This window comes from Saccopteryx leptura, chromosome X, assembly GCF_036850995.1.
Source record: "Saccopteryx leptura isolate mSacLep1 chromosome X, mSacLep1_pri_phased_curated, whole genome shotgun sequence".
Classification (NCBI taxonomy): Eukaryota; Metazoa; Chordata; class Mammalia; order Chiroptera; family Emballonuridae; genus Saccopteryx; species Saccopteryx leptura.
The window spans coordinates 76,219,110-76,246,683 of record NC_089516.1 but is presented as its reverse complement, the minus strand read 5'-3'; the positions used below and the strand labels follow the sequence as shown (position 1 = coordinate 76,246,683).

General features: G+C 34.3%; 1 protein-coding gene across 1 annotated transcript in view; it reads left to right on the top strand.

The window, feature by feature from the left end:
• HDX (highly divergent homeobox) overlaps positions 1 to 27,574 on the top strand; it is a 108,359-nt gene that overhangs the window by 28,020 nt on the left and 52,765 nt on the right. The window contains exon 3 of the mRNA XM_066357050.1: positions 5,537 to 5,590. Within this exon, the coding sequence (XP_066213147.1) occupies positions 5,537 to 5,590 (54 nt within the window). The remainder of the gene's footprint in view (positions 1 to 5,536; positions 5,591 to 27,574) is intronic.

Genomic DNA, 27,574 nt, shown 5'->3' with positions numbered 1-27,574 from the left:
GTGAAGTACTTACTATTGGCCATTATGTTTATCATTTTTTGTAAGCCTTATGTTTTTTTCCTTTATTGCCTCCATTGCTACCTTCTTTTCTATTTGATTTCTTTTAAATGCTTACTTATACTGTGGTTCAATGAGGAACCATATGCAACACAAAGACATGAAAGTCCAGCCCAACAAATATTGTAGCTTTATAAGAGCAATAAATCTTTTGCTATTTAGGTAGCTGATCTCTGAATACACATGTAATAAAACATTTCATTTCAGTTGTATATTTAAAACACAAATCTAACATTTGACAGTTTACTTTATAAAGTTAATAAATAATTTGTGTATGTTCTCAAATATCTATTTTTTACACGAAAAAAATTAAGACAGTATTTTATAATGTTAGAAAGTAAGATATCATGAGATCAAGAATTGTAATTGTACACTTCCCAGGGCCTGTAGATCAGAATATAATCATTTCATGTATCAATTTATATTGTTTTATTTATATTTTGATTTTTTTAACAGCTAGCCTCTTTAGAGACAATATGGTAAAATTATATTTGCCATGTAATGTCTGAGTACTTTTTATGATTTTCTTGAAACATCTTGGAATTCTAGTTTTCCTGATTTTAATCTTTTGTGGTTTGTAAAATTTTAACTACTAAAATCATGTTAGGAAAAAAAATCTCAATTAGCATTTTAGTTGTCAACTACAAGAACTTTTCTAATAAAATTTTCTAAATACTAGTTTTATATTTCTTAAGAAAAAATTCATGTGCTTAAAAAAGTGTTAGATAATTTGTCAAAATTTATAATATTGAAATTTCCATTTGTAAGGCTTATTTAACTTCTGAAAGGTTTTCTAGACTTGGTAGAGAGGAGATGGGAGAATATTTTTAAAATAAGCCACTACATCTTTTCTCCTTTGCTCCTGAATTTATTTTTTTTTAACCTGAAGCAACTTATTTTCCTCCTTCTATTACCTACTCCATATAAAAGTCTCTTGTATATTTCCACTCTTGGCCTTTTGTTAAATTTCAGCAAGTGAAGCCAGTGAATAATGAAGGCCCTAGTGAATTCAATCAATCAATCAGCTTATATTTATTTTTTGTCTACCACATACCCAGCAGTGTCCTCTATGCGCTATACCTCGTAATTGAAAAACACCTAGAGAACACTGCTTATTAAAACAGAATGATTGAAAGATTTTAATGCTCAACTGATACCAGAACATCTGATGCAAAGCTAAAACATTGATTTGTGAATCTCTTACTACTGAACTTTTCTGAAAGACATATTTATTGTCTGATTGCTTCAGTTAATCAAATTTTATTTAATGACTTGCTAATTAATAATATACTATATTTTCTTGACTCACATAAAATGTAATATATTTTACATAGGAGCTATCCTAAACCCATAAATTTGTCTGAACATTTTAAAATAGAATATTCAACATATGTGTAGAATTGTCTTTATAACAGATTTTTCTAATCAAATAAATTCATTTTTGTGTATATTCCCTGTGACTATATAAAAATAATTAGACTAAATTGTTTTAAATATGATATCTTGCCTTTAATCACCTCATAACCTAGTGAAAATATTGCAACAGGATTATATTTAGGATCTAAATTATAAGATTTTCTATTTTTATTTTTAAGATTCTATTTATTCATTTAGAGATGAGAGAGAGAGAGAGAGAGAGAGAGAGAGAGAGAGGAAGAGGGGGGAGGAGCAGGAATCATTAACTCCCATATCTGCCTTGACAGGCATACCCAGGGTTTTGAACCAGCAACCTCAGCATTCCATGTTGACTCTTTATCTACTGTAGCACCACAAGTCAGGCAGGATCTAAATTACATAAAATAAAATGCAGTAAAATTACCTTTAAAATTTCTTAAATCATCCATTAAAGTAAATGTATTGCTTTCTTATCAATATATAACCATATACTATGATGTATATAATAATATATAATTAATATTCTGATACATAGTATCTATTTTAAGTATGATTTTTTCATGAGAAAGATAATGCATGATAGTTGATTAAAAAACCTTAACTATTCACATGATGTGACTTCAGTTTACATCCAAATAAGTTTCTCTACTCTTAGCCAAGAGTAGCAGATTTCCAACAGTAGGTACTTCTTTGCATTTACATTCAAAGTAGTGTCCCTCTAATTGTCCATTAGTTTGAGCAAGGCAACCATTTGGAGAGCTAGTTTTATGGTGGCCATAAAAAGACTATTCCAGTGATGTCCAGCCTCTTCTATCTCATACATAAGACTTTTCCTTAAAAATATGTTTTTTTTTATTTCTCCTCCCAATTTCTACCTCACTTAACATAGTTCAAAGCCTGAATTACCTACCCCTTGACTAAACAATTATTAAAGTTTTTATACTTATTCAATTCACACTTAGTTAAATTAGTCATCCAAATATATAAAAACACAATTCTGACCATATAACCTGTTGCTTAAAAACCTTCAATTGGCTCCCCATTTTCTACAGAATTAGATATAAACGTACCTTAGTATTCATGGCCTCCACAAAGCAACCTCAACTCCCTTTCTAGTTCTAGTTGAGCTGACAATTTCCAAAGACACCTTATCCTTTTAGTCCACTGTGTTTATACCACTGTTTTTCTCCAAAATGCTCTTTTCTATTTCTGTCTATCAAACGTATGCTCATCTTTTCAGGTTTGGATGAGAGATATCAATCCTCTAATTGATGTAATTTTGCCACATCTTGAACTTGTATAGCACTTCATTTATTGACCTGTTGTCATGGCACTTATCATAGCTTTCTTTGTATTAAAGTCATTCATATGTCTGTCTTATCTCTCCCTCTCGGATCATAGTTTTTGCCCTCCAGGAAATTATGTTTTACCTATCTTTTTCTTTTTCATTTTTATATTTCCTGTAGCACCTAAAACAGCACCTAGTATAGAAGATATGCTTGATAAATATTTGAACAAAATTCAAATAAGTTACCTTGGAAAGTTATCTATCCTTATTTCAATAATGTTCAATTTGCCAAAAAGTTTCTGAAGTCCTTTACAATTGTTTTAAAGGACTGTAGGATTCTTTTAAAAGATTTCAGTGGTGACAAATCTTTGTCATTTGATGGAAAATTGATTTTGGAAAATGGAATTTATTCTTAGTCAAATTTAGTGAATAATGTGGCTGTTCAATCTAGGCTGTTATATTTTCAGTTATTGAAAAAGGAATGTGAAATAATGAGACAAATCTCTGGGTGAATCATAACTGACAACTCCAAAAGTAAAGTTTCCAAAATGATTTCAACAATGGCAATATCATTGTAATGACTTTATAACATCTTGAATTTTCTACTTGGACTACTTATTTAAATGTGTAAGTTCTAATACATTTGTTAAATCCATCTTGGCCCTTGTAGATTAATTTTGTGATTCTCCACGCCACATTGTTGAAAAATGTCTTTGAAATTTAAATGTTATTTAAACTAGAAGTAAATTATCTTGTTCATTTGAAATAGTGCATTTTATAGTTTTTGGTGAAGGAGAAACTTTATCAACACTATTGGACCAAACAAAATTTCCTAAATTGGAAGAAAACATATTTATACTGTTCTATGATTCAAAAAAATCTTACGAATTCAGATACTATGCCTGGCTGTTCTGAGTTTTACCATAAGCATAAGAAACTGAAGAATAGATTAGTAGCAAACAATAGAAGGTAACTGCATATAGCATTTGAATACCATGTAACTGGTGCCTCAGAATTATAAAACAAAAATGTGAGACTTTATCCTTTCCTAAATCTCATGATATTTATAGTATTGGTATATTAATTTCTTATGGAAGTTTTACAATTGGCTTAAGTAAGAAACTACATTTTATATTGTTATCATTTATAATATCCATGTTTAAAGAAATTAAATTAACCATGTTTATTACATGTATCATTTTTGTTATTTCATATGCAATCTTTTAGTCATTACTGGGTCTTTTGCAATTCATTTATGTTATAACTTATTTTAAACATATTTTCCGTAACAACTTCATATAGCCAGCTTTAAATTATCCTAATATATGGGAGTATGTGAAGACATAATGCAAAATGTTTAGATATTTCTGCTTTTTTTCAAAACTGTTGATGTGACTACTTTAGCAAATTTACCTCCTTCATTAAGGTTAGCAATCAATTTACTTTACACACAATATATCAAATACTAATTATTGGTTGCAAGACAAGAAAGTATATGTTTTGAAGAATTTTTAATAGAAATATTATCACTCTCAGTTCACCATTTTAAAAATAAATTATTTAAACTTCATAATCTTTAGGCATTCTAGTTAATTGATATTTTACTCTAATGAGACTAACTTGAGAAAAAGTAGTTTTACAATATTTCTTAAAATAATTATTTGGAATTTATATAAGTTTTATCTTATCCTCAGTATATTAATATATGCTGAACTCAAAGTAAAATGGCAGGTCTAGTGGCCAGGGGTAGTAATAATTTAACTGAAAATTGAATAATTGACTATATTACCTTATTATTTATATTGGATGATCATCATTTCTTACTAATAGGCATAATAATAATTCATTGGCTATCACTGAATATAATTTATCAAATTCAATAAATGTTTGGTTGAATACCATGTTCCCACCACCACCACTTAGTGAAAATAAATTGTCTTATCAATTTCTCAGGAGGTACTAGTTTGGGAGGGAAGGAGAGGACAAGTGAGAGTTTGAAGTATTCCAAAAGTTTGTGTGTCTCAAGTAAAAGTATGATAAAGTACAGGCTAACTTGAGCCACAGCTCATAGGACTACCTTGGTCTCTATAAGCACTCTCCAGAATCCAACTAGGGTAGCATTTGTCTGCTTGTGGGCATGTTGATGTAATAAGGTGTTGCTGGCTATTTCCCTTAGTAGCTTCTATTTTAAAAAAAACCTTACAGGACTGACGTGTGGTGGCGCAGTGGATAAAGCGTTGACCTGGAATCCTGAGGTCGCTGGTTTGAAACCCTGCACTTGTTCAGTCAAGGCATATATGGGAGTTGATGCTTCCTGCTCCTCCCCCCTTCTCTCTCTCTCTCCCTCCTCTCTCACTCACTCCCTCTCTTCTCTAAAATGAATAAATAAAAAATTTAAAAAAAGAAACAGTTATGTCAGATGAATAAATCTTGTGAAGTAATACAAAGCATGATGACTATAGTTAATAATTTAAATATTGTAATTCATTCCAAAGAGCACTGCATATTTATTATAAGAATTTTATTTTTCATAGATTGCCAGACCATACTTTCAGGCCCCAACTATGTCTTAGAAATTTTGTTGAATTCCAAGGGAACCTTGCACCACTTCTAAAATTTCCCCACCAAGGAAGTCCTTTTCTATCTAGTGCATTCAATAAGGAAACAGGATTGTTTATGTGATACGTTATGAATGAAAACCTATCTTGAAATCTTATATGATTTTTTTGGTGTTGATCAGCATACCAGGTAGTGTTAATGCATACCTTACTGAGATTACATTTGTTGTTTCCACAGATTTCAGGAAACCTTACTGTGCCTTGGATTACAGGGTGTTCTAGAAAAAGAGCAGTAAGTAATCTTTCCTTTAAAGCAGCAAATGGGTTTTCCCTTGTGTTGTTAGTAGGGATGCCATTGAGAAAACTGTGATGATATTTATAAAGTTGGCAAAACCAAACCTCAGTAAGACGGCATTATCGCAAAGGATATATTTTGTGATCATAATATTTATATATGCTACAAAAGTAACCTTAAAGAAAATGCACTAATCAGTGCCTTAGATAATATTTGAGCACATTTTTACATTTTTAAAAAGCATTCACAGGGAATTAATAAAATGTTGTACTTTTTCTACATCTAGTTAACCCAGCTAATTTGATCATAACAAATGAATCGTGATTGATTTAAACATCTCAGTCAAAATTAAATAATTTATATTAGTATTAGTGCATTTTCATATCTAGCAGTAATGAGTAACTCATATTTTAACAGTCTTATTTAGTTTTTGTGTTAAAACTGTTTTGTGATGTTAATATAAGAGAACTTCATTAGAATTGTGTTTTCTCAATGAATCCCATCTAGTTGGTCTGTGTAAGACCCATAAATCTACATTTTAACAAGCAGTTCAGGAGATTTTTATACAATAGTCCATAGATAAGAAATTATTAAAGAATTTTAATAATAAAAGAGACATGAGTAGACTTTTAGAAAGATAACTCAAGTTACTCTATTAGATAGTTTTGAGGATAATAAAATGGAAGCTAGTATTGTAGTACTGGACAGGATTATGTAGACTCCTTTTTCTTTTTACTTCCACACAAAATAGAACTATATAGCATGAAAGTAATACAGGAGGCCACCAAAGGAGAACTCTGAAAGATGGAGAGAAAGCAACTGGTTAAGGACTCTAAGGCTTGGAAGACCTACAAGGTATTTTGTTGTCATATAACAACATCAGGTGACACAGATTAGGCATAATATGACCCCCAATCTAACAAGAGAAGACAACTTGGGGGGGGGACTCAGTCCTCCCATTTAATAGATGAGAATCCCACAAACATGAAACGAGCTTGGTTATATCGGTCCAAAAAGATCAATTTGAAACCTCAGTGACAATAAGTAAGCAAGGGAAATATTTGTTTGTTTGTTTTCCATTCTGGGCCTGAACTTCTTTCCTAGAAAAACCGGGCAATAATATATATTTTTAAAAAGGGAAGCCTGTTTGTTCCTTTAGGTCAGAGAATTATTTCTCCCACTTTTAGAACCAAGTGACTTAATTAGTACCAGCAAGTGTGATCAGGACACCATACCTACCCAACAAAGGAATTGTGTTATTTATCCTTAAATAATGTAAAATTTAATGGAGAATCTATTTTTTGACCTTGAGACACTGGTCTATTAGTTGGCACCAATAGGCAACATCTTCCCACAATAATCCCTTAGGCTGGAGAAGGTCCTGTGTCCCTTAAGATTGTAGCAGTAGTGATCAGTGGAAATCCAAGTGATACCATATAGACCAAAAAAGTTAAAATATCAGTACAAATGGTCTGAAAACAAAATATCATTGGAACCAAAACCCATAAAATAGGCCAAGACCTGTGTGCTAAACATAACTGGGTGACTATTAGATAAAATGAAAAGATTTAAATAAGACCAAAGGTCTGCCTGACCAGGTGTTGGCACAGTAAATAGAGCATCCTACTGGGACGCAGAGGACCCAGGTTCGAAGCCCCGAGGTCATCAGCTTGAGTGTGGGCTCACCAGCTTGAGTGCGGGGTCACTGGTTTGAGCATGGTATCATAGACATGACCCCATGGCTGCTGGCTTAAGCCCAAGGTCACTGGCTTGAAGTGCAAGGTTGCTGGCTTGAGCCCAAGGTCACTGGCTTGAGCAAGTGGTCACTGGCTCAGTTGGAGCCCCCTGGTCAAGGCACATATGAGAAAGTAGTCAATGAACAACTAAGGAGCCGCAACGAAGAATTGATGCTTCTCATCTCTTTTCCTTCCTGCCTGTCTGTCCCTATCTGTTACTCTCTCTGTCTCTGTCTCTCTCTGTCACACACACACACTCACACACACACACAAAGATCAAAAGTCTCCTATCATAATGGATAAAGTGGGGAGGATATAATTGAAAGTCATCAATAATTCCAAGAACAGAGAATTGCAGCTTGAATAACAAAAGAAAATCAAATGCAATGAACACTGAGGTGAATTAGGTAATGGGATTATCTGACAAGGATTTTAGAGCATCCATGATAAAAATGCTTCAACATGCAATTACAGATTATTTTTAAACAAATGAAAATTTCAAAAATTATAAAAGAACCGAATTAGAATTATAGAACTGAAAAATCCAATAAATAAAATTTTAAAAATAACTTTCTGTATGGCTCAAAATTTGAGAGGTGTTTTAAAAAAATAGAATCAATGAACTTGAAGACAGATTGATAAAGTTTACCTAATTTGGACAACACAGAGAATAATGGTTGAAAACTTAACAAATTTGAGTAAAAAATAACATAAACCCACAGATTCAAGAAACTGAGTGATCTGTAAGCAAGATAAATGCAAGTAAATCCATACCCAGACACATCATAATTAAACTTCTGAAAACTAAAGATAAAGACAAAGTCTTAAATTTAGCCAGAGAGAAATACATTTCCTATGGAAAAACACCAATTCAAATGACAGTAACAGATTTTTCATCTGAAATGTTGGAGGAACAAAGGCCAATATTTTTCACATGTTTAAAAAATATAACTTTCAGCCAATAAATTTGTCAAAACTGGATTATTTCAGGAATCAAGGAACAATAAAGACATTCATAAATAAAAAAACTGAAAGAATTTGTTAACTGAAATACTAGATATCAGGTATATATTGTTGCTGAACAAATCACCACTATTTTAACAGCCTAAAATAACATGTATTTATTATCTCAGTTTATTTGGATCTGGAGTCCAGGCATGGATTAGTTGGATCTTCTGCTTAGGCTCTCACAGGATGCAATTACAGTGTTGACTAGGCTATATTCACTTATAGAAGTTTTAATGAGGCTAAATAATACACTTGTAAACTCATTCAGGTTGTTGGAACAATTTATTTCCTGTGGCTTTAAGATTGAGACCCTGTTTTCTCATTGGCTGTCGGCTGGAGGTTACTCTCATTTTCTAGAAGAGGCTGCTCACAGTCCTAGAGGCCCTTTTTAGTTCTTAGAGGATACCCACAAGTCCCAGATGTTTTCCACAATTTCTTGTCATGTAGTCTCTTTTGTTTAAATGCTCACATTTTTTCTAAGCCACCAGAGTTTCTACAATGAGTCTGCTAGCAAGACAAAGCCATTTACAATGTAACATAATCACAAGGGTGATATTTTCTTATCTTTATTATATTCTATTAGTTAGAAGCAAAGCAATGGTACCCCCACAGTAAGTAAGAGAGAAGGGATTACATAAAAACATGAAAAGGAGATGGTGGGTTATTGAGGTTGCAAATTTAGTGACTGTCTACCACAGGCAACAGATGAGTGGTGTTAAAGCCTCCTAGTCCGTTTTGTTACTTTGAAAAAGTTACGATTCTACGGTGCAAAGAAGAGAAGCCTAGGTGGGGTCTGGAAGGTGTCCTTAAGTTGAAGAGATGGAGTTAAGAGTACAGGGAATATAAGATGCTTAGTGTTTGCAGACAAGAGTATTGAAGAAGAGAGAGCTATGCAAAAGAAGATACGTCTTGAAATCATGTTGTTCTTTGTCTCTAACTATATACTTTCTCAAAGTTGTTTTGGCTGTTGTAGGTCTTTTGAATCATCATATGAATTTTAAAGTCAATTCGTTATGTTCTACAAAAGTTCACTGTGTTTTTGGTTAGAAATGTTTTGAATGTATATGTATGGAGAGAATAACATCTTAGCAATAATTACCATTTTGACCCTGAAAAAGTTGTATCTCCTTATTAGTTTAAGCCCTTTAAAATTTTCTTAGCAATATTTTTTTACGAGCACACCTTGTAGATAATTCTGGTTTCCTTTCCAAATCACCACAATAAGGTGAATATTGCAATAAAGCTAGTCACATGAAAGTTTTGGTTTTCCAATGCATATCAAATTGATGTTTATACTATACTACAGCCTATGAGGAGTACAATAACATTATGTCTAAAAAATGTACATAACTTAATTTATTGTTTATAATGCTAATCATCATTTGAGCCTTAAAGAAGAAATATATATTTGTGTGTGTGTCTGTGTCTGTGTGTGTGTGTGTCTGTATGCGCACATGCGCACACGCACGCGCAGGTGAGGAGGTTTGCCTCTGTAGATAGCTGTTGACTGATCAGGGTGCTGCATGCTGAAGTTTGAGGTAGATGTGTTAATTTTAAAAAATAAGACAACAGTGAAGTTTGCAACATCAATTGACTGTATCATCCAGAAATTTCTCTGTAACACATCATGCTGTTTAATAGCATTTTATAAATGTAGAACTTGTTTCAAAACTGGAGTCAATTGTCAGAAACCCTGTCATGACTTCTTCAATTAAATTTATGTAATATCCTTTGTTATTTTAACCATTTTCACCAAGACTAGATTCTATCACAAGAAACCACTTTCTTTGCTCATCCATATGAAGCAAGTTCTCATCCATGTCTGTTCAGTCACATCTTCAGGCTCCATTTCTCATTCTAGATCTCTTGTTATTTTCACCATAACTGCAGCTACTTCCTTACCTGAATTCTTAATTCCCTCTTAATTGTCATGAGGACTGGATTCAACGTTTTCTAAACTTTTGATAATATTGATATTGTGGTCTCTTCTTCATGAATCATCAATGTTCTTACTGGCTTTTAGAATAATGAATTATTTCCAGGAGGTTTTTTAATTACTCCACCCAGTTCCATCAGAGGACTCAACAACTATGAGAGCTATAGCCTTATTAAATGTGTGTGTATTTTTTAAAATAATAAGTCTTGAAAATCAAAATCACTCTTTGGTCTGAGGGCTCCAAAATGTATGCTATGTTAGCAGGTATGAAAACATTAATCTTATTACATATTTCCATCAGAAAGAAATTTTTTCTGAGAAGTATTCCTCAACTTAAACTATTCAGTAATCACATTGTAAACAAATGTGCTGTCATCCTGGCTTTTTTTTTAATTGAGCATAAGAACAGTCAATTTATCATTATTTTAAAGGGCACTAAGATTTCTAGGATGGTAAATATGTACTGGCTTTAACTTAACATCACCAGCTTCATTAACCTGTAACAAAAGAGTCAGCTTGTTGAAGCTTTGAAGCTAGGCATTGACTTCTCTTTTGCTATGATGGTGTTAGATGGCATCTTCTTCCAATATAAAGCTGTTTCCTTTACATTGAAACTCTGCTGTTTAGTGTAGCCACCTTCATTAATTATATTTGCTAAATCTTCCAGAGAACTTTCAGACCCTTCTACATCAGCACTTGCTGTTTCACGATGTACTTTTGTGTTATGGAGATGGCTTTTTTTTTCTTGAACCTTATGAACCAACTTCTACTAGCTTCAAACTTTTCTTCTGCAGCTTTCTCAACTCTTTCAGCCCTCATAGAATTAAAGAGATTTAGGGCCTTGCTCTGGACTAGGCTTTGGCTTAATAGAAGGGGGTGGTAGATTTGATCTTTTATCTAGACCCTTAAGTTTCTCATATCAGCAATAAAATTGTTTTTGCTTTCTTATCATATGTGTGTTCACTGGAGTATAAAAAAGAATTTTTTCTTTGCATTTACAACTTGGCTGTTGGGCACAAAAGTCTAGCTTTCAACTTATCTTGGCTTTAATGTCTTTTTCATTAAAATTAATCACTTCTAACTTTTGGTGTGAAGTGAGTTATGCCTAACTCATATCTTTACTTGAGTACTTAGAGGTCATTACAGGTTATTAATTGGTGTAATTTCAATATTGCTGTGTGTCTGAGAATATGGAGGCTTGAGATGATTAGAAAGACAGGGAAACACCTGGTCAATGAAGCAATCAGAACCCACAAGGCATTTATCTATTATTTTCATAGTCTTATGTTTGTGGTGTCCTCAAATAATTACAATAATAACATCAAAAAGACCTTATCATAGATCACCATAGCATATATAATAATGATCCAAACCTTGAAATATTATGAGAATTACTAAAATGTTTCACAGAGATGCATAGTGAATAAATGTTGGAAAATGATGCTGATAGTCTCATTCAATGGAGGGTCACTATAAACCTTTTATTTGTAAAAAATGCAATATTGTAAAACACAATAAAGTGAAACACAATAAAATTAAGTTGACCTCTATTTTTTTTTTGTAAAATGCTTATTTAAGGAACCATACTTTTCTTAATTTTCTATCTCTTTTTAAATTTGAATACTACTAGTGACCAGAACTGTGCTAAACAAATGTTAGCAAGATATCCTTCTTAGTACAAAACCAGATTTTTAATCACATTAAATACATTTTCTATGATTACCAGTGCATTATACTTTTAAATAATGTACATGTGTTTTAGAAAATCCTATGTTCTATAGATATATTATTCCATTTAAGTATTGATACATTTCCTACCCTCAGTGAAAGTGTCTTATCTGCAAGAGGTAAGAGGATGTGTTCAAAAAGTCATTTGTGATTTCTGGTTGAAAATTTAATTTGACATTTCTTACGTTGTTTTAAAATACTCATAGTATAAAATATATCATTTTAACTACTTAAAGTATACAGTTCAATAGTATTGAGTATATTCATATTACTATATAACCAATCCCCAGAACATTTTTTAGTCTTCATTCCCCTGTGTCTCCAGAGACTGACAACTACATTCTACCTTTTTTGTTTCTATGACTTTATTTACTCTAGATAACTCATGTAAATAGATTAATATAAAATTTCCTTTTTGTAACAGATTTAATTCACTTAGAATAATGTCTCCAAGCTTCATCCATATTTTAGCTCTTCCTTTTTTTAAGAATGAATATTATTCCCTTTTATATATAAAACACATTTTGATTGCATCAGTGCATTAGTTGATGGACAGTTGGGTTGTTTACATGTTTTAACTATGGAGAATAACATTTTCATGAACATTGTCATACAGGCTTCTTTTTGAGTTCTTCTTTTGACTTTGGGGGGTATACACCTAGAATCAGAACTATAAGATCATATGGAAATTTTATTTTAATATTTTGAGAATTGTCATACTGTTTTCCATAGTTGCTGAACCGTTTTACATTTCCCCCAGCAGTGAACAAGTGTTCTAATTTTTCCATATGCTCACTATGTTATTTTCTGTTTTTGTTTTTTTTTTAATAACCACCCTAGTAGATGAGAGGTGATACTTCATTGTGGTTTTGATTTACATTTTCCAGGTGATTAATGATGTTGGTTATCTTTTCATGTGCCTTTTAGCCATTTATATATATTTGGGGGGGCAAATGTCTATTTTAGTCTATTGTCCAATTTTTAATCAAGTTATTTTGTTGCTTTTATTGTTTTTGTTGAGCTATAATAGTTATTTATATACTCCTAATATTAATCCCTTATCAGAAAAATAATTTATATTTTACATTTTGATAACTTTGTCTTGAATTTCTGGGATCTGTTCCTGTGATGATTAATTTTATGTGTCAATTTCACTGAGCCATTGGCTGCCTTGGTATCTGTTCAAGTGTTATTTTAGGTATATCTGTGAGGATATTTCTGGATAAAATCAAGAATTGAATCACTAGACTGTGTAAAGCAGATTGCCTTCCGTAATGTAGGCGGTCCTCATACAATTAACTAAAGACCTGAATAAAATAAAAAGGCTGAGTAAGAAGGTACTCCTTCTGCCTGACTGATTGAATTAGAATATTGTTCTTTTCTGAAAGCCTTTGGACTAAGACTGAAACATTGGTTATTTTTGGCTCTAGAGCGTGCTGGCTTTCTAACTTAATCTTGAGCTATTGCTTATCCTAGTTCTCAGACCTTTAGACATAGACTACAACTACACTTTGGCTCTCCTGGATCTCCAGCTTGCTGACAGCAGATCTAGAAAGTTCTCAGCCTCCATGATTGCATGAGTCAATACCTTATAATAAATCTCTCTGTTTCTATGTTTCCTTTTATGTACTATATACATATATATTTATTCTCTCTATACACACACATGCACATACACATATACATACTTTTATTAGTTTTATTTCTCTGGATAACTCTGACTAATCTCTTTATAATCCAAATCCACTTATACTTTATTCTTTCTTGAAAATAACATCTCTTAGATGTATATTATAGGTGTCTTGGCATGAGGTATCTTGAACCCTTAGTCCCAGGATTTCTGTCTCCAAATCCCTGACCTAATATTTTTCTGAAGTTACTATATGTGAGAAATTACTATTTTTGTTTCCACTCTTTTAAAAAGATCAACAGTCAACCCTAGAGTTTAAACTGACATAGCCTAGCTAACATTTTACTTGTCAGACATGCAGTTGCAATCACATTCTTCTGCTACAGGAATGTAATGCAAAAAAAATCTTAAGCAGGAATAGAAAACTTCATTCTGCTGACAAGCAGAAGTGAAGCAAAAACCCATTTAACATAGCCTATGGTTAAAAACATTGAATTCAGATAACTAGACTTGTTTAAAAGTCCCTGAAGGAATGGACTCACCCTTTTTAGAAAAAATCAAGTAAGTTATTTCCCCCCTCTAAAGTTTGGAGACAGCAGTCTCAATAAAAAATAGAGGGATTGCTGATAAGTTTTTATGTACAAGAGAAAACTTAAAAAAAAAAACAGAAAAAAATATCAGCACAACAAAATCTTACACAATGAAATCCATCACTTCAACATGTATACATAATTTCTATTCTTCAGCAACAAAAATTAAAAATTAGAGGTAGAAAATATTTCAATTATGATAGGCACATAAGGGAGGCTCAAAACTGGTATAATTTTCTTCCTCGGTGCAAAAGAGTGGGAATTGAGAAAATCCTGGGTTTTAAATTTAGCTCTGCCAGTTTCTAGTTGTGAGCCTATGACTTTATCCCTGAGGGTTAATTTCCATATATGAAAATGGGAATAATGCTACCTACCTCATAAGATTGCTAAAGTCATTAAAGAGAACAATATAAAACATATCATGCTCATAGAAAGATCCAATAAATGTTAGTCTCTCTTTGATACCTACCTCCCCACACACACCCACTTCTATCTTAAGCAGAAAGGAAGTACAAGATACTTTTGGGTGATGACTAATTTAAAAGAATCACATATACCTGAAAGAATCTTTTATTTTAGTAAGAGCAGCAGTAGTTTATTATGCTGTAAATTTGCCCAAGCTTCTTTGTGAAGGATATTTCATCCTGCTTTCTTTTTCCTTATTTTAGAAACTACAGGCCCTCGCTGGCTGGCTCAGCAGTATAACTTTGGCTCAGCATGTGGAAGTCCCAAGTTTGAGTCCAGTCAGGGCACAGAGGAGAAGTGCCCATCTGCTTTTCCACCTCCTCACCCTTGTCTGTCTGTCTGTGTCTCTCTCTCTCTCTCTCTCTTCACTTCCCACAGTAATGGTTAGAATGGTTTGAGCAAGTTGTCCCCAGGTACTGAGGATGGCCCCATGACCTCATTACAGGTGCTAAAATAGTTCAGTTGCCAAACAACAGAGCAGCAGCCCCAGATGAGCAAATCATTGCCCACCTGGTAGGGGGCTTGCCAGATAGATCCTGTTCAGGGTGCATGTGGGAGTCTGTCTCTGTCTCTCTGCCTCTCACCCTCTCACTTATCATATTTTTCATTCCATAAGACACACCTGACCATAAGACGCACCTAGGGTTTTAAAGAGGAAAATAAGAAAAATAATATTCTGAACCAAATGGTGTGTTAAAATATTTAATAAAATATACCACAATAATATTTCAACAATGTAAACTCAACAGCAATGTTAACAAACATCAGCTCTGTTATTAACAAATGAGAAGAGACTTTAATGTTCAGATACTCTTCTAGTTGTCTGGGAATCTGCAGCAGCTAAAAAAAATGAACATTTGCTCCATAAGGTGCACAGGCATTTTCCCCTCCACTTTTGGGGAAAAAAAGTGCATCTTATGGAGCAAAAAAATACAATAATTTAAAAAAAATGACACTTGCATATGCTCAAGACAGTAGATGAGGCTTTTTTTTTAATTACAATTTTATTTGAGGTATGAGATCCAAGAAACACATACATCATTTGGATGATAGCTGGTGTGTGAATAAGTTCTGATTTCCTGCCTTGCATGTATCATCATGTAACCGTAAACAGCTCCATTAGAAACTCTGCTTGGGATCCCTCAGTGATAGCTGCCAGGTTTACATTTAGTACTGCAAGCTACTACGTGTTCTCTGAGAAACCTGTATTGACTAAATTAAACCGTAGGGCCTAACACCCTGCAGCCAAGTTCTGGAGCTAAAGGGCAAACTGCAGCATACTCCTTCTGCAATATGACACCTGGTGAGGTGCACATTTCCACCACTTTTACTGCTAAATTCCTATAGTCTTATACACTGGAGATATTTTTCCATATTCACTTAGTAATTTATAAAATTAAGAAGATAAAAATAAATCAAAATAAGAAACCCACACCAAAATGTAGTTTGAAAGAACCCTTTCATTAATAAAAATGGAATGAACCTGTAGATGTCTTAGTATGTTCAGATCTAATGAAACAGCAGCCACAAAGACAGAAAGGAGAAGGAGTCATAGAATTAGACAAAAGGTATAAACATAGTAGCAAATCAGGTAGTTCAGCACTAAGGAAAACTTGCTTAACTTTTCTTTATATATCTTTTACAATATTAATCCAACAGCATTAAGTATTGTTACATTTTTCAGTATTAAGTACATTTGATATTTTATTTAAGCATCAATTTATGCATATACATATTTAATATTTAAATATATATATATATTTTTATTTTTTTACAGAGACAGAGAGAGAGTCAGAGAGAGGAATAGATAGGGCCAGACGGACAGAAACGGACAGAGATGAGAAGCATCAATCATCAGTTTTTCTTTGTGACACCTTAGTTCATTGATTGCTTTCTCATATGTGCCTTGACCATGGGCCTTCAGCAGACCGAGTAACCCCTTGCTCAAGCCAGCAATCTTGGGTCTAAGCTGGTAAGCCTTGCTCAAACCAGATGAGCCCGCCCTGAAGCTAGCGACATCAGGGTCTCGAACCTGGGTTCTCCACATCCCAGTCAGATGCTCTATCCACTGTGCCACCGCCTGGTCAGGCTAATATTTAATTTTAAGACATAGTTAATAAAAACTTTTTTCTATAACCTTAAATCAGGAGATAAATCAATGGCAAAACTTCCACTAGATAAGGCCTTTTGTCATTCACTCAATTAACGTTGGATGTCTACTGGGTATATAGTATATAACTATCCAGCACTCTGGTTTATAAATTTTCATTTACTGACACTAAAAGTTATGGATGGCCAAGGATTCTCTATTGTAAATTTGAACTACAGCACATTTTTGGTTTTTAAATCCTTCTCTAATCTTATTGCATCTTACAGTTTCTTTTTTTGTTCTTAAAATCTCTTTTTAAAAATATTTGTATCTTACTGAACTAAGGTATAACAGATTTAAAATAAGAATTATTCACGTAAAATGTAATTAAATTCCAACAGGTTTATCAGAAGATATAACTTTTACCACAGTGTTCTTGCCTTAGAATGGGAAATCTTTTGTAAATTAGTGTAAACTAAATACAATCATAAACATTAGACATTTGATTTGTAAGGCTGCAGCTAGTGCCAGGCCTGGCATCACTTAGCAATGAGTATAAGGTGTGCAGAGTTCAGATGCTATTTGTCTAAGAGATTTTAGGAAGGTTAGAAGAATGAGAAAGGGAATCCAATTGTATAGAAAAGCCACTGAAAACAGCTTGGATGGGCCACAAGTTGCGTGGGGCAGGTTCTCAGGGAATCACCAGGGCAAGCCAAACAGTGGGAGCAAGCCAGCTTGATGGAGACTCAGGTATGGCACCCACCTGTCCTCTCTGTGTGTGGTTGTCTTAGCAAAGGAAAATGGCTTCTGCCAGCACTTTAGTAGACAGAAAGTTGCCTTCCAGCTCTCATCCTGATTTCAGACAATTAAGTTGCTCTTCATATGTTCCTCGTTCCTTTTGAGCTGCTGCTCCAGTACGGTAGTTCAGAGTCCTTGTTAAGGCTTTGCACAGGCCTTTTAAGAGAAACTGCCTGGGTTTTTACAAACATAAGTTATGGGTTATTTTTCTTCATCAGACTGGAACCCTGAGCCAGCAGTCCTGGTATAGGTCCTTCCTCAAGGAGGACCTCCACAGCCAAGGTATCTCTTTTGATTTTAAACTGCAATGCATGGATATGGGACAAACCTTTCTGCATCTTCAAACCTTGTGTGTCTTTTTGTCTTCAACAGGTTAGGTTAGTTTTCACTCACTATTTCTTCAAATAAGTCATCAATCTCTTAGTCTCTCTCTTCTTACTCTGGTACACCTATAATACAGATGTTACATTTCATGTTGGCCTAAAAGTCCCTTAAAATGTCCTAATTTTTTAATTGTCTTTCTTTCAGCCTTTCAGATTGGGTATGTTCTGCTACCCTTTTTTTCCAAATTACTGATTTTATCTTCTGCTTCATTGAACCTACTGTTCATTGATTTAGAATATTTTTCATTTCTGATATTACATTCTTTGTTTCTGACTGGTTATCTTTTTTATGGTTTTTATGTCCTCTTTCATGCTGTTGCTCTTTTCACTAAGTTCCTGAAAGTTGCTACTAATTTTCTTGAGCATTCTTATAACCATAATTTTGCAATTTATAACTGGTAAATTGCTTACTTCCATTTCATTTAGCTTTTGTTTTTTGAAATTGTTCTTGTTTTTGTCATTTCATTCATGTTCCTTTTTCTCCCCATTTTGGCTGCCTTTGTATGTTTATTTCTATTTATTATGTAGATCTACTATGTCTCCCAGACTTGGTAGGGTAGCCTTATGTAGTAGTTGTCCTGTGGGTGCCACCAAGTGCCACAATCTTTTTTATGTAAGGTGGTTGAGTGCTCCAGAAATGTCTTTTGAATGGGTTATATATGCCCTCCTTTCATAATTGAGTATTGAATGTTCCTGGCTCACTTGTGCATTGGGTTGACCCTCAGACTGGCTGACTGTGAAGACAAAACCCAACTGCAGTTTACAAGCTGCTGTGCTGGAACTGACCACACAAAGTGGAATTTGCTTCAGCAGGGTCTGGTGCCTACTGAGATCTCCCTTTGGATATGCTGCTTTTGAAGCTTATTGAACGCTGTTCTATTGTTGTCTGATCTGGACCACTAAAGGTGTCTGTTCTACAGCCTCTTGGGGGGGACTCTGATGGAGGTCAATGTCAGAAACTGCCTGTGAATGGCCCTGGGCAACCTGTTTGGAGCTACTAAACAATCTACAATTTGTGACTCTGTGCTGGACCTTGATGTGCATGGGAAAGACCAAGCTGTACACAGAGGCTGGCTTCTACAAGCACTTGCTCTGTGGTAGGTCAGAGAATAGTCAAAGGAACCCCAAGTTCCACCTCCACCTACTAGCTATCTGTTAGGCTTCTAGGCTTAGTTACTGAAAGATGCTTAGGTAATAATCAAGTTGCCAGAGGTATGTTCATAGTGTGTCACCAGGTGAAGGTGATTGCTGTTCACTAGAAAAATACAAGTTCAAATTCAGTGCTAGTGCTGAGTTAATGCCACCCAGCCAGTCTCTCTCATGGTATACCAAGTAGAACTGCTCCCTGCTGAATGGTGGGAAGGGGGTCTCGGAGTGGTCAAGATGAAGCCAACAGAATATATTGGGCACAAACAGAACAAGATTTGTTGTGCAGGGGAGAGCTCAGTGCTGATGTAGCACACAAGGAAAAAGTGGCCTCCATCCTAGAGCCACAAAGCTCAGTCTATTCCATATTCTGTCGAGAGCCTGAGTTCAACAAGGTGGGGTTTCTGAGAGTTGAGAAGATGGTGCTAGTGGATTTCCTATGAGTGGGAGATGGCAGTCAGGCTTGCCTGAAGGTGGGAAGTATGATGTTCCCACCGAGACACACAACTCAGTTTGTCTCAGGTTGTGCACTAACCTCCTGGGGAGCCTGCACTTGGCATGGCAGGACCATCAGAAGCAGTAGTTAAGGCCTCTGGGACACTGGAGTGTAAGGCTAGCATCTCCTATGAAAGGAATGTGCCAGTCAGCTTCATGAGAAAGTGACAAGAATGGCTGCTGGCCCAAAACCACACAACTCAGTCACTGACTCTCCTTGAGTCTGCCCAGACCTCTACACTCAGGTTCAGGCAGCTGACTTCTCAGCAGTGTGTAAGTTCTGCAAGGTGCGTGGACAGGGAGTCCAGAGTGTTGGGCTATTGCTTTCTCCCAGGCTGATGTTATAACAAGGAGGATGATCCACCCAAAAAAAGATGCTGTCTGCCATGTGGGAAAGGGACTCAGCACAGGGATCATGGTGCTGTTCTTGTAAAGCTCTACCCCCAGAGCCACAAGCTCCAGTCTTTCACAGGACTCTAGACTACTTTTCTCTCCTTCCATTGGAGCTGTGAGGGAGTAACTGCAAATGAGATTTTGTGTGTTAACCCATTAAGAAAGTGTTTGTCTCCAGTAGACACCTTTCTATCTCTGGCAGACAGAATCCCTATTGATTTTCACAGCCAGGTGTTATGTGGGCTCCTCTTTCTGACTCTAGTGCTTTTTGGTAGAGATGCTGTTGTGGATTTGAGACCCCCACATTCTTCAAGGGAAACCTTTGCAGCTGAGATATTGCTCCAGGATCTCAAATGTGCCAGACCTTTTTGCATCTTCACCCTTTCTATCGTTGTGGTTATGGCTCTTCTGCAAATCTTTGGTTATAAGACATCTGTTCATCTAGTTTTCAGTTGGCTATTCAGATTGATTGTTCTATATTTAAGTTGTTAATTATACTTTGGTCCTGTGAGAAGGGGAGTGTAACTTCCATTGCTTTGCCACCAACTTGGACCTTTAACCTTTATTTTGTTAATGTGAAGTCTCACATTGATCTATTTGCATATGTTGAATTGTCCTTGAGCCCTTGCAACAAACCCAACCTAATCGTCATGCACTATTTTTTTAATGTATTTTATTTAACTTGCTAATACTTCATTTAAGGCATTTGAATATGCATTTAACAGAAATATTCATCTGTAATTTTCCTTTTTGGAGTCTTTCTTTCCAGATTTTGGTATCAGGTTAATGTTGGCCTTATGAAATGAGTTTGGAGGTAATGCCTCTTAATTAACGTTTTGTAGAAATTTGGGAAGGATAAGTATTAAATCTTTTTCTAATGTTTGGTAGAACTCACTTGTAAAAGTCAACTGTTCTTAGTGTTTTTTCTTTTGAGATTTTTGATGACTGTTTCAATTTATTTACTGTTGATATATCTCTTTATATTTTACAAATCTTCATGATTCAGTCTATAAAGATTATATATTTCTAAGAATTTGTCTATTTCTTCTAGGTTATCAAATTTGCTATAATCTCTCATAATATTCTTGTATAAACTTTGCTTTTCCAGTAGTGTCTATTATAACTTCTCTTTTATTTCTGATTTTGCTTCTTTTGCTGTCTTTTCTTTTTTCCTCTGTGAGTCTATCCAGTAGTGTGTCAATTTTATTTATCTTTTCAATGAACCAGCTCTTTTTAAAATTAATTAATTAATTAATTTATTTATTTATTTTTACAGGGACAGAGAGAGTCAGAGAGAGGGATAGATAGGGACAGACAGACAGGAATGGAGAGAGATGAGAAGCATCAATCATCAGTTTCTCGTTGTGACACCTTAAGTTGTTCATTGATTGCTTTCTCATATGTGCCTTGACCGTGGGCCTTCAGCAGACCGAGGGATCCCTTGCTCAGGGACCTTAGGTCCGAGCTGGTGAGCTTTTTTTGCTCAACCCAGATGAGCTTGTGCTCAAGCTGGCGACATCAGGGTCTCGAACCTGGGTCTTCCGCATCTCAGTCTGACGCTCTATCCACTGCGCCATCGCCTGGTTAGGCGAACCAGCTCTTTTTTAATTAGTGGTTTCTGTCATCTTTTTTTCTCTATTTTATTTAATTCTACTTTACTTTTTTATATTCTCTTACTGACATTGAGCTAGTTTTTTTTTTCTTTTTTTAAATTTTTTCATCTAGTGCTTTAAGGTGAAATGTTAGGTTATTTGAAATTTTTCTTGTTTCTTGAGGTGGACTTGTAGTGCTATAAACATATCTCTTATGATTGCTTTTGCTGCATCTAAAAAAAATGTCCTATTGTCATCTTATATGTCTTTTTCTATGTCTTGTTTTTTGACCCAGTCATTTTTCAGTAACATATAATTACTTTCCAAATGTTTTTGGTTCTTTTAGCTTTCTTTTTGTTGTTGATTTTTAGTTTTATAATACTGTGACCAGAGAATATATTGATATGATTTCAATGTTTTAAAATTATTTGAAACTAATTATTTTTCTAATATACAGTCTTTTTTAAAAAATATATATTCCATGTTTGCTAGAGAAAAAAATTAATAATCTGGTGTTATGGAATGAATAGCTCTGTAAATATTGGTTGTGTCTATTTGGATTAAAGTATCATTTAAGGGTTATATTTCCTTATTAATTTCATGTTTTGATGTTCTATTAACTTCTGCCAATAGGATATTAAAGTTTCCTACTATAATTATAGTTTTCTCATTTTAGGTTTGTTAGTTATTGTTTCATATATTTGGTTGTTCTCAGGTTTGGTGTAAATAAATTGATAATTTTTATGGCTTCTTAATATATTGTCCCTTTTATCATTTTTCTTGTTATCTTTTTATCTTAAAATCAATTATTTTTCTGATGTGGAAGTACAGCTATACCTGTTTTTCTCTGGATACCATTTGCTTGGAGTATCATCTTTCACTTCTTCAATTTGAGATTCTCTTTGTCACTGAGATTTGTGTCCTGAAGGCAACATATGGTTAAAGCTTTTTTTTAACTCATACTGCTAGTCTTTTAACTGATGAGTTTAGTCCATTTATATTGAGGGTAATTATTGAAATATAAGGACTTTCTATAGCCATTTTATCTTTGTTTTCTTGTAGGTTGATGTCTCCATTGCTTCTTTTCTTTTGTGTTTGTCTATTATTTAAGTCTGGTTGTATTCTATGATTTTTCCCTCTATTTCCTTTTTTATGTTTTATGTCTCATCTTTAGATTTCTGTTTTGTGGTTACCATAAGGTTTATGCAAAAACAGTTTCATATATAAAAAAGTTATTTTTCCTTTGATATTATCTTTTTCACCTGTGCAAGTTCAGTCCTTTCATCTCTCTCCCTTTTTTTGCCACAAATTATATCTTTTTGTGTTCCAAATTGCAGTAACTATTGTCTTATTTTTTTAAAAAAAAATATTTGATTCCACTCCTGCTTGCTGGTAGGATTTCTGCTGTCAAATCTGATGATAATTTAACAGCTTACTGTTTTCTTTTTCCTGGTTACCTCAAATATTCTTTGTTGTTAATTTTTTACAATTTTAATATAATATGACTTGGAGAAGGCTCCTTTTGATTGAGGTAATTAGTTGTTTTATTAGTTTATTGGTTTTGAGGCTTCAGTTCTACCTACAGGTTTGGGAACTTTTCATCAATTATTTGTTTGAATAAGCTATTTCTCCCTTATTTCTCCTTTTACTATGTGCATTATTCTTATATTGTCTATCTCAGTCAGATAGTGCTTGTAGAATTCTTTCATTTTTTTTCCATGTGAGTCATTTATAACTTTCTATTTCCTATGTATCACTAATTCTTTTCTCCATCTGATTTGCTGTATTTCCTGATTTCACTAGTTCACTTTTTATCTCTTTATTGAGTTTTTCAGACCCAGAATTTTTTTAATTGTTTTAATATTTTTGATTAAGTATTTTTGTTTTATTGACTCCATTTATGAAGTCTTGGACTGCTTTTCTGAGTTTGTTTTTTTTTTTTTTTTTTTTGTATTCTATTCAGTATTTTCAGAATTTTTATCTTGAATTTTCTCATTCAAATCAAAGTCTTCTATGTCTGTAAATTTATTTTTTAGAGAATTTTTATTTTCTCCCTGAACTCCTTATTTTTACCTTAATTACTCATTGTGCTTGATGGATTATTTCTCAGTTGAGACTTTTTTAGGATTTTTTTAAGTCAACTGTTTAGCAAGGTGATTAATAGTGTAACGGGTTTTTGTTTCCAGTAGGTGGTGCTGATTTACAAGTTTTTTTGTTTTCTTTTAACTTCACCACTAGGATTTTTGGTATTTCTGTGGGGTGCTGTTGCCTAGGCAGTGGGAAAAGCCCTGTATTCCTAGAAGTGGTATGCATCCTTTTTATGGCATATTTGCTTTGGTCTCTGGGCTCCATCATTGTGGTGAGATGCGGCAAATGGATCTGCTAGCCAGTGTGAACCTAGTGTTGCCTTTATGCAGCCTGAGAGGCTCCCTGCAATGCTGTTCTCTCTGAGGTGTTTTAGCTGTCTCTACCAGGCTGTGGTATGATTGGTGGGGGCAAGGAAGGTGGAAGTGTGGGTTTGCACATCTAACATCTCCGTGCTTTCCAGTGGGTTTATCTGCAATAAGTACAGACAAATTAGGCTGGGAAGTTGTTTCTGTCCTTTTGCAATCTGCTCAGTGAGGATTTTACTGCTGGGTGAGTCAAACTAGGATGAGGGGTATTCCTATAGCTACAACTTTGTCTGATGATGGTGGTTTCTAGAATGTTGTCACTCTGTGCACCACTTTCCTAACCCTGTCCCTGAGTTCAGCTTCAATGTGTACCAGCCACCCAAACCTGACTGTCATTTCTAACCACCTAGTTTTATCTTTCCTTTTAGGCCTACACATTGACTCTTCAGTGTTATCATGGCTGCTATGGCCATAGCATGCACAAGACTGCATCTGTCATTTTTATATTTATTTTTTTCTAATGTCCTAAGTTCCCTAATTGCTCCAATAAACCCATGTTCAGATGTCTAACTGTGCAGATTCCTAAGGCATTCAGACATGTTTGTGTTGCGAAGGGAATCATTTGTTGAATTATAGATGTTCAACATGTTGTAACTTGAAGAAGAGAGACGTAGAGGTCTTCTCATGCCACCATGCTAAGGAACATCACCAGAAACTATTTTAAATTATGAAATTATTTGCTCCAATATGAATTTGGGAAACAAATCATAGTAACTAACTCATTTTATTAACCACCTTAGAAGACAGTATTTGTTATTGTCATGCAGAAAATATGAGACACTGGTCAAACTTTCCTATAACTTTGCCTTTAATGCATCAAGGATTTCTAATATAAATAAGCAAATTGAGAAACACTGATAAATAAAAATAAAAGTTAAATAACATGTTGTTTGTACTTATATATCAATAAAAATGGGGGAAAGAATTAAGTAAAGTGGCCAAAAGACACAAACATCCAGAAATAAGATAAGTACTAAGGATATAATGTACACTTGATGATTGTAACTAACATTACTGTAAATTACAATTAAAAGTTGTTAAGAGAATAGATCCTAAAAGTTATCTTCACAAGAAAAAGAATTTTTCTTATTTCTTTTATATTAGATTATGTACATTAACTAAACTTATTATGATAATCATTTCACAATAAGTGTAGGTCAAATAATTATGCTGTATGCCTTAAACTTACAGAGTGCCTTATCTTTCTTAAATTCTGCAAATGCTGTGAGAGATGAGGCAGTAGCAGAAAAAAATAAATTTGAAGCTAGCAGAGGTTAGTTCATGAAGTTTAAGCGGAAAAATACCCATTTACATAACACAAAAGTGCAAGTTAAAGTAGCCAGTGCTGGTATGGAAGCTGCAGCAAGTTATTTAGGAGGTCTAGCTAAGACAATCAGTGAAGGTAAGTACACTAACCAATAGATTTTCATTGTAGACGAAACAGCTTTACTTTGAAAAGAGATACCATCTAATACTGTCATAGCAAGAAAAGAGAAGTCAATACCTAGCTTCAAATCTTCAACAGACAGGTTGACTCTCTTGTTGGAGGCTAATGTATCTGGGGACATTAAAACAAATGTTTCTAAAAATCCTAGGGCCTTTAAGAATTATGCTGAATCAATTCTGCCTGTGTTTTATAAATGAAACAAAAAATCTTGGATGACAATGTTCATTTATAACATAGTGTATTGATTATTTTAATCCCACTGTTGAGGCCTACTACTAAGAAAAGAGATTTATTTCAAAATATTGCTCATTGACAATGTCTCTGTTCATCCAAGAGCTGTGGTTAACATGTATAATGATATTAATGTTGTTTTTATACCTGCTGAAACAATATTCATTCCAGAGCCCTTGGATCAAAGAGTAATTTTTACTTTAAAATCTCATTTTTTAAAAATATATATTTATAAGGTTATTGAGACCATAGACAGTGCAATGGATCTGGGTGAAGTAAACGGAAATGTTTCTGACAAGGATTCACCATTCTAGATGCCAATAAAAACTTTGTGATTCATGAGAAGAGTACAAAATACCAAAAAAAATTAGGGTTTGGAAAAAGTAGATGTCAGTTCTCATGGATGACTTTGAAGAAATTACGATATCAGTGGAGGAAGTAACTGCAGAGATGAAAAGAGCAAGAGGACTAGAATTAGAAGTGGAACCTGAAAATGTGACTGCATTGCTTCAATCTCAATAGAAAACTAATGATGAGCAAGAAAATGACTTCTTGATATGGATTCTATTCCTTGTAAAGATGACTTGAAGATTATTGAATGACAACAAAGGCTTTAGAATATTACATAAACTTAGTTGGTAAAACAATGGCAGTATTTGAGAAGACTGACTCCAGTTTTTTTGTTTTTTAATTTTAATGGGGTGACATTAATAAAACATGGTACATATGTTCAAAGAAAACATCTCCATGTTATCTTGTCATTAAATTATGTTGCATACCTATCACCCAAAGTCAAATGTCCTCCGTCACCTTCTACCTGGTTTTTTTTTGTGCTCCTCTCCTCCCCACTCTCCCTCCTTCTCCTCCCCCCCCCCCCATAACCACCACACTCTTGTCCATGTCTCTTAGTCTCGTTTTTATGTCCCACCTATGTATGGAATCATGCAGTTTTTAGTGAAATAAGTAAATCAGAAAAGACTGACTCCAGTTTTGAAAGTTGCTTTATTATGTATAAAATATTAACAAACAGCATCACATTATACAGAGAAATTGTTTGTGAAAAAGTCAGTCAATGTGGCAAAGTTCATTGTTTTCTTATTTTAAGAAATTGTGACAACCAACCCAGCTTCCAGCAACTATCATCTTGATTGGTGAACAGTCATTAATATCAAAGCAAGATCTTTCATTTGAAGAATTTTTATAACTCAGTGAAGGCTCAGATGATGGTGAGCATTTTTTTTTTTTTTGCATTAGAGTATTCTTAATTATGGTACATTTTTAGACATTATGATATTGTCATCTTTTTTGTGACAGAGACAGAGGAAAAAACAAAGAGAGGGGCAGATAGGGAAAGACAGAAAGGAAGGAAGAGCGGTGAGAAGCATCAATTCTTCATTACGGCTTCTTAGCTGTTCATTGATTGCTTTCTCATATATGTCTTGACCAGAGGGCTACAGCAGCAAGTGACTCTTTGCCCAAGTCAGTGACCTTGGGCTAATGCCAGCGACCTTCAGCTTGAAGCCAGTGACCTTTGAGCTCACTCCAGCTACCACTGGGTCATGTCTTGATCCCAGGCTTAAGCCAGAGATCCTGTGCTCAAATTGCTCAAGCCAGAAGAGCCTGTGCTCAAGTCTGTGACCTACCTCATGGTTTCCAATCTGGTTCCTCTTTGTCTCAGTCCGATGTTCTATCCACGGCACCACTGCCTGATCAGGCTGCTATTGTAGCCTTAATAGGTTTACAACAGTGTTTTTTCAACCGCCAGTTCATGGACTGGTGCCGGTCCAGAAATATTGTGTAGGTGTATGAAAGAGTTAACCATCCTGATGTTATATGAAGATTATAGAGTCTGCAATCATTT